Source organism: Mobula hypostoma, chromosome 14 (genome assembly GCF_963921235.1).
Source record: "Mobula hypostoma chromosome 14, sMobHyp1.1, whole genome shotgun sequence".
Taxonomy (NCBI): Eukaryota; Metazoa; Chordata; class Chondrichthyes; order Myliobatiformes; family Myliobatidae; genus Mobula; species Mobula hypostoma.
This window is the reverse complement of record NC_086110.1, coordinates 45,861,973-45,870,589: the sequence shown is the minus strand read 5'-3', so window position 1 is coordinate 45,870,589 and position 8,617 is coordinate 45,861,973. Positions and strand designations below refer to the sequence as shown.

Sequence of the window (8,617 nt, the reverse complement as noted above, 5' to 3'; positions counted from 1 at the left end):
AGCTGCCATCAGGAAGAAGGAGTAGAAGCCTCAGGGCTCACATCACTATTTCAGGAACAATTATTACCCCTCAACTATCAGGCTCCTGAACCAGAGGAGATAACGTCACTCGCCCCATCAATGAACTGTTCCCACTGTACTGGACTCACTTCCAAGGACTCGTCATCTTATCTTCTCAATACCTTTTTTTTCCATTTCCATAAGATGTATTTCAGATACTATACATATATATCATATAGTCATATTTGTCACAAATCTCCACATCATAATTATCTAAGGTATACACTGAAAGAAAGGAGAGGAAGGAAAGAACAATTGAAAGAAGAAAACTATGTACAGAGTAGGGAGTGATTTTTTTTTTACAACATATTCATTGACTTGTGAGAGTAAAATCAGTCCTATGCGGTGTTATGTAGTTAAACCATTTTTTCCAGTATGAATAAAATTGTTCCAACTTATGATTAACAGATCCTGCTATCTTCTCCATTTTGTAAACGTCGGTTGTAATTTCCATCTATACATTTAAAGTTGGGCTCTCCTGTGATAACCATTTCCTGGTAAGGGTCTTTTTACCAGCCATCAGCAGTACATTCATTGAATATTTATCTCTTTTCAACCATTCTTGAGGTATATACCCAAAATATATGTCTTACTCTCTAACGGTATTTCACATTTAAATATGTCTTGTAGGGCATTATGTATCCCACTCCAATACTCTTTGATAGTGGGGCATTCCCAGAAAATATAATAATGGTTTGCATTTTGATTTCCACAACTTCTCCAGCAAGCTGGGGGGGGGGGTGGGGGCGGGTGACTATTGTAATGGGATTTCTGAGAGGGTGTAATAAAATATCTTATCAAGTTTTTCCACCCGCACTCCCTCCATTTCTGTGAACTGGTACACTTCCATTGATACCTCCATATTATTGTCCAGTCTTCCTCAGATATTATTATCCCTCCTTCCCTCTCCCATTTTGTTTTAATGTATGAAGTTGAATGTGTTTTAAGATTTGACAAACCCTTATAAACGCTTGAAATTATTCTACTACTGTCGTCTGAATTATATGCTTTTCTAAATACAGATGTCCCCCGCTTTTTGAACGTTCGCTTTACGAAACCTCGCTGTTACAAAAGACCTAAATTAGTACCTGTTTTCGCTAACAGGTGTTTTTACTGTTATGAAAAAAGACAGCGCGCGCCCCGAGCAGCCATGCACCTCCCCTGGAACTGCATTCTAGCCAGCATTGCTTAAACACGTGCCTGTGAGCATCTGTGCTTTATGTCGATTTATGTTGAGAATCCGTTTGCAAGAGAGTTCTAAGGTATCGGAAAAGCCTAAAAGAGCTCATAAGGGTGTTACACTCAGTGTAAAACTAGACATAATTAAGTGTTTCGATCGTGGTGAACGAAGTAAGGACAAAGTGAGTTTGGCTTGTGGGAGTTGATGAAGATGATGTTGAAGAGGTTTTGGCATCCCATGACCAAGAACTGATAGATGAAGAGCTGATGCAATTGGAAGAGGAAAGGATAACAATCGACACCGAATGCAGTAGCGAACGGACCGAAAGTGAAGTCGTCCAGGAACTGAACATGAAGCAACTGCGTGAGATTTTCGCTGCAATTGACAACAATGATTGCAGAAGAGTACGACTTTAATTTTGAAAGGGTACGTCGGTTTAGGGCATATTTGCAGGAAGGTTTGAATGCTTACAAAGAACAGTATTATAGAAAAATGCGCGAGGCTAAGCAGTCAAGCATACTGTCATTTTTCAAGCCTTCCACAGCAGACGACGAACTTCAACCTTCGACATCGAGGCAGGCAGACATAGAAGTAGATGACCTGCCTGCCCTGATAGAAACAGATGACACCCCAGTGTCCAACCACCCCAACCCGCAGGCTGCGGACCGATACATTGCCGCGGAGAATTCAGCGGTAGCCGGGACGCACCCAACACATCTTTAAGAAAAAAAATCCGAAATAAACAAGCTAATTAATTAGGAGCCACCCGGCACGTAAATGTCGGCTCAGATCAGAGGCGATTGCTGATTGCATTGCCTCTGATCTGGGCGGACATTTACGTGCTGGGCGGCACCTAATTAATTAGCTTGCTTATTTCGGCTTTTTTCTTAAAGATGTGCTGGGTGCGTCCCCACTACTGCTGCATTCTTCGCAGATCAGTATTGGTTGGCGGCCTGGAAGTTGGGGACCACAGCACCACCCCAACCTCCGACGACTCAGCCTAATACACCATCATTAGTCTGCTCGGTGCTGTCTTCCCGATTCCCGTAAGTGATACTGCACTGTACATACATTATTTCTACTTTATATAGGCTGTGTATTTTTATGCATTCTTTGGTATGATTTGGCAGCTTCATAGCTTAAAGGTTACTGGAGAGAGTGTTTCTGCCGAGAGCACTTGCATGAGATTTTTGCTACAGAGAACAGTGTGGCAATGATTGTAGAAAAGTATTTCTACTTTATATAGGCTGTGTATTTATTATATTATTCCCGCTTTTACTATATGTTACTGTTATTTTAGGTTTTATGTGTTATTTGGCATGATTTGGTAGGTTATTTCTGGGTCTGCAAACGCTCACAAATTTTTCCCATATAAACTAATGGTAACTGCTTCTTCACTTTACGACATTCCGGCTTACGAACCGTTTCATAGGAACGCTCTACCTTCAGGTGGCGGGGGAAACCTGTAGCTCTATCAGACCATGTACTTGCCTTGGTTAAATTTTTAACAGTTCTATTAGCATACTGTCGCATCTGTAAATACCGGTAAAAGTCTTGTTTTCTAATAAGTGTTTCTCTTTGAGCATTTCAAAACTGAACAGTGTTCCTTCTTTCATTATATTGCAAATAGCTGTTATTCCTTTAGCTGTCCAGTCCTTAAATCTAGCATCCAGTTTATTCGGCGTAAAATCCGAGTCATATGCACACCATTTAAGAATTGCAATGTCTCTCTCTAGTTTATGTTCTTTTATAATAGTTATCCATATTTTTAGAGTCCATTTCACCCATGGGTTGTCAATATTATTTATGTAACTTTGTAGGTTGTTATCAGCCAAAATTGCCTGTATGGGGATGGAAATTATCCTCTCCTCAATGTTTTGCCATTGAGCACCATATGATGGGTTGCACCAGCATATCATGGCTCTCAACTGTGCTGCAAAATAATAATCTCTAAGAGAAGGTAGGCCCCATCCCCCCCTTTTCCTTAGCTAATTGCAAAGTTTTGAGACGAACCCCCCAGGCCTTTACCTTGCCATATATATCTTGATAGCATCTTGTTCCATTCATTGAATTGATTTTGGTTAATCTCTATTGGTAGGGTCTGAAAGAGATATAGTAGTCTGGACAGTATATTCATTTTAATAGATTCAATCCTTGAATTTGAGACCAAGAAAAGGAATTAGGTTCCATCTTGTTATATCTCCTTAATTTTTTATATATAGGCTGATAATTGCATTCTGATAATTTTGCCAAATCTTTTGGCATAATGATGCCCAAATATTTGACGGACTCTGTTTGCCATGCCCAAGGATATCTACTTTCAATTTCTCTTGGTGGGCTATAGTTATATGAAAGCAGTTGGGTTTTATCTATGTTGCTCTTGTATCCTGATAATTGGCCATATTGTTCAAAGGATTGCATCAGTTTTGGTATAGAGTATGTTGGTTGCCCTAGATAGATCAAAATGTCATCCGTGTAACAGGCCAATTTATGCTCTGTCCCTTTAATAGTAATTCCCCTGATATCTTCATTTTGTCTGATGTATTGAACTAATGGTTCCAGATATAATGCGAAGAGTAGCGGTGACCATGCACAACCCTGTCTCGTGCCCCTTTCTAGAGTAAAACTATTAGATAAATATCCATTGATTTTAATCCTAGCAGTAGGATTGTCGTATAGCGCCTGTATAGTTTTAATAATTGTGTCATGTAGACCAAATCAATGTAAAATTCTGTAAAGAAAATTCCAATTAACCAAATCAAATGCTTCAGCATCTACGCTTATCCCTATTGCTTCAATTTCATTTTTTTTAATATGATCCATAAAGTGAAGTGTCCTTCGTATATTGTCTTGTGTTTGGCGTTGTTGTATAAAACCTGTCTGATCATTATGTATCAGTGTGGGTAGAAACTCTTCTAATCGTTTGGCCATCATATTCTATAATCCACATGAAGAACAGATATTGGTCTAAATGACCCACATTCCAATTTATCCTTGCCTTCTTTCGGTGTAGCTGAGATTATCACCTCCTTCCAGCTGGGCGGCATTTGTGCCTCTCTTAGGGTCCAGTTCAGTGTGGGGAGTAAAACAGGAATTAACTCACTTCTAAATTCCTTATACCACTCTGCCGTATATCCATCTGATCCCGGTGACTTGCTTAATTTAAGTCTACTAATTGCAGTTTTTAGTTCAGCTTCAGTTATGTCAGCAATCATCATTCTACTTTGTTCTTTGCTTAAAGTGGGTAACTCTAAAGAATTCAGGAAGGTGTCATTTTGGGTTATGCTTCCCCCTGGAACTTTGGAATAGAGTTTAGTAAAACATTTCAAAAGCTTCTTGAATTTCACTTAGCCTATTTTTTATCACTTTTTCATCTTATGTTGTCAATACCTTTTTGCTTATTTACTATTATCTATATTCCACTCTCTTGGCATTTGCAGAGTTTTTTCACACATTAGTGATTGTCTGCTCTGTTGGGTGTGGACTTTCAATGAGTCTATCGTGTCTCTTGTATTTACTGTGATTGCCTGCAAGAAGATAAACCTCAGGGCTCTATGTGGTAACATTAATGTACCTTGATAATAAATGAACTTTGAACTCATTCTACATTGAAAAAACAAGAATGCTGCATTTCATGACAACAATCATTGAAGTTGGAATGTCCCCATTCATCAATAATTACATCAATTTATTAAACCTCATTAAAATAATTGTTTAACATTGCAATGCTTTGGTATTTATTTTAGACATAACTATTCAACCATTCACTGCAAAATCTCTGTTTAACTTACCTTGTTACCATTTATTAGGACAGTAACAGCTGTTTTCCATGTATCTTCTGCCTTGCTAAATGCAATGATGATAAAGCTGGTTTGGTTTGTTGATGGAACGTCACTAACAAGAACCCTTCCATCAGATTCCACTTGGAAAGAGGGATCATCCGTTTGGAATTCCAGGCCATTCTGTTCATTGCAGTTGAAGTGAACTACAAAAATAAAAAGGAACACTTAAGCAGATTATCATCCAAGTGCCATTCCTGATTGAATGGTTTTACAGAAGAAACACCTTCATGCAAACTATAGATGTTGAATTATAACAATGTACTTTGTGCTTGGATGACATAGACTTTGCACATGCTAACCACATGGCACAAGGGACAAAGATTTACCTTCTCATCCCTCATAAGGCCACATCGGGAGCACCGGACGCAGTATATCACCCCAGCTGACTCACAGGTGAAGTGCCTTCTATATATTGGTGAGACCCGCTGCAGGCTGGGAGATCGTTTTGCTGAACACCTATGCTCTGTCCGCTACAGAAAGCAGGATCTCCCAGTGGCCACACAATTTAATTCCACGTCCCATTCCCATTCTGATACATCTATCCACAGCCTCCTCTACTGTAAAGATGAAGCCACACTCAGATTGGAGGAACAACACCTTATATTCCGTCTGGGTAGCCTCCAACCTGATGGCATGAACATCGACTTCTCAAACTTCCGCTAATGCCCCACCTCCCCCTCGTACCCCATCCATTATTTATTTATATACACACATTCTTTTTCTCTCTCCTTATTCTCCCTCTTCCCTCTCACTATACCCCTTGCCCATCCTCTGGGTTTTCCCCCCTCCCCCTTTTCCTTCTCCCTGGGCCTCCTGTCCCATGATCCTCTCATATCCCTTTTGCCAATCACCTGTCCAGCTCTTGGCTCCATCCCTCCCCCTCCTGTCTTCTCCTATCATTTTGGATCTCCCCCTCCCACTTTCAAATCTCTTACTAACTCTTCTTTCAGTTAGTCCTGACGAAGGGTCTCGGCCCGAAACGTCGACTGTACCTCTTCCTAGAGATGCTGCCTGGCCTGCTGCCTTCACCAGCAACTTTGATGTGTGTTGCTTGAGGTTGTGAATGAGTCTTTGATTATGTTAGACTGCAGCAGGAAATACTGTCAATAAGCGACCAATGTTAATACAACAATGCATCCAAAGTCTTTTCATAGTTCTTGAAGATATAAGAACTTTAAGAACTTAACACTACTCCATCTCTAATTCACATGGGCTTCTGGAACAGCAAAGTGATTTAGGAAATAAGACAAGATAATAAGGAAATAAGGCAGTAGGCTAAGCACACACCCTCGAGGTGCGCCAATGTTGATTATCGGCGAGGAAGAGGACTCCCTGTGTACTTGTCCTGAGATGTTGACAGGTCCAGCCACCTTATGGGGGTTGACTCTCCACAGAGTCCTCTTCATGTCTGCTGCTGCTACAGACAGTGGCTGCTCAGCTGGGAGGGGGTAGCTTGCATGGCTGGCATATTGTTGCATGCCTCGACGTGTTAGAGAGGAGGGTTGTGTCACTGATACAGTCGATGCTGTTTTTCTCTGCATAGTCAGTAATGCCCCTGATGCCCAACCACATACCACCAAGGATTGTTTTCAGACAGGTTTTCCAATTTTTTTTTGTGCAGGGGATGTTTGCCTTCTTGATACTTAAGGTGGGGTTTCTTCTGACTGCTCTGAGAGCTGTTCTGTCACTGGACTTGAAAGCTGCGTCCTGGAAGTGTGCCCCTGCATTCAGCCAGGGCTTCTGTTTGGGCTGTGTCTGACCATTCCTGAGATATCAATGTAATCCACAAACTTACTGATGACAGAAGAGGCATATTCCTCAAGGTCTGTTTGTGGCAGCCTCCTTGCGTTGGAAGTGTTAACACAGGGTGACAGGGCAGTTAGTATGTTACATTACAACTTTACAAATCGCTGGTTAGGCTGCACTTGAAGTACCATGGGCAGCTCTGGTCATTGCTCTATAAGGATGTGATCGTGCTGGAGAGAGTGCAGAGGAGATTCACCAGGACTCTGCCTGCATTTGAAGACTTTAGATACGTGGAGAGATTGCATAGACTGGGTTTCTTTATCCTGCAGCAAAGGCGGTCAAGAAGTGATATGACAGAAGAATACTGGTTAAGCATATTCTGGACTTAGAGTGTACAGCAAAATGTTAACTTCAGCAACTAACCTCAGCAACCAATCTTCAGATCAGAATATTGACTGTACATTAAATTTAAAATGTAGCTCTGAACAATAAGTTCCTAGAACTGTGAAAATAGCAGTTAATTGAAAAACCAGAAAATGTTGATTTGTGGGTGCAAAGAAGGAGGTGTAAAAGTTATAGGAGAAGGATACATTGTAGATACATTGTAAATATAGTATTGTCCTTTGATCGTTAACATATAAAATGTCATGTAATGTTGGGTCAAACAGGCCTCTTCCTCTGAAAGGGTCTCAATATGATGCCTTCTGTGTCTCATTTTATTGAATAAAAGACGACTTCATATCTACCAGTTGTGTGACTCCAGTGACTGTGTTCACATTACAACAGGGCAAGTTTATGAGAGCCACAGCAGACTGTCAAAACGTTTTCCCATTGTAAGGATATTAAACAAAAACAAGAAAGCACATTTTTAAGATGAAAGTTGAGAGATTTAATGGGGATCTTGGGAATGATTTTTTTTAAACACAGTGGCCCACATCTACAACACACTACCAGAGGCGGTGATGGAATCAGATAGAGTTATTATATTTGAGGTATTTATATAGTTATTTACATCGATCAATAGGGAACAGAGGGATACAGTCCTAACCTGGGCAGGTGGGGTGAATAGAGGAATAAAAGGGTCACCATGAACATGATGGGCCGAAGGGCTTGCGTCTATCCAATTCTGTGGCTCTAGGTCTGATAGCAGCAACACACTTCCTGCAATAACAATTTTCTATAAAATCACAGACAGGAGATACATTTTGTCAATAGTGTAACCAAATAAAAATATAAAATTCAACGAAAGGGTTTCTGGAAGCGTTCGATGCTGGGAAAGTGAAAGAGAAAATCCATGGTACCTTGAGGAAACTGACAGACCGTTCCCTGACTTTCAATTCCAGCTCTAGTCTCGGATCTCCTCATCTTTGTAATCCCATCCATTACCTTTGACCTCCAAGGAATACAAGCCCCTGTAATTCTGCCCCTCCTGTAATCCACATCAGATAGTTACGCCATCAACTGTCAAGGCCCCAAGTGTCGTCGACCAATTATAGTTCCAGAGAAAAGAGACCAATGTCCAATGCTGAAACATTTTTATTACTTATGGAATTAACTCTCCTTCCCTTGCCCACATGCTGACCAATATATCCCTTGCCTTCTCAATAGCTTCAGAGAAGTTAAATTCAAATGAGAAGTATAACAGCTTGTATATCACGTTGACAGCTGAAAACACAATGTTATTAATGTTTAATTTTCCCGTATCAGGCTTCCAGTAAATTTTCCATTTCAAATTCACCCCCACCCCACACACTTGCATGTCCACCTGTTTCTTTTGTCATTCTACTTT

The 8,617-nt window shown here is 40.6% G+C and overlaps 1 protein-coding gene across 1 annotated transcript in view; it reads right to left on the bottom strand.

The window, feature by feature from the left end:
- LOC134356386 (cadherin-1-like) overlaps positions 1-8,617 on the bottom strand; it is a 49,919-nt gene that overhangs the window by 19,084 nt on the left and 22,218 nt on the right. The window contains exon 7 of the mRNA XM_063067320.1: positions 5,032-5,225. Within this exon, the coding sequence (XP_062923390.1) occupies positions 5,032-5,225 (194 nt within the window). The remainder of the gene's footprint in view (positions 1-5,031; positions 5,226-8,617) is intronic.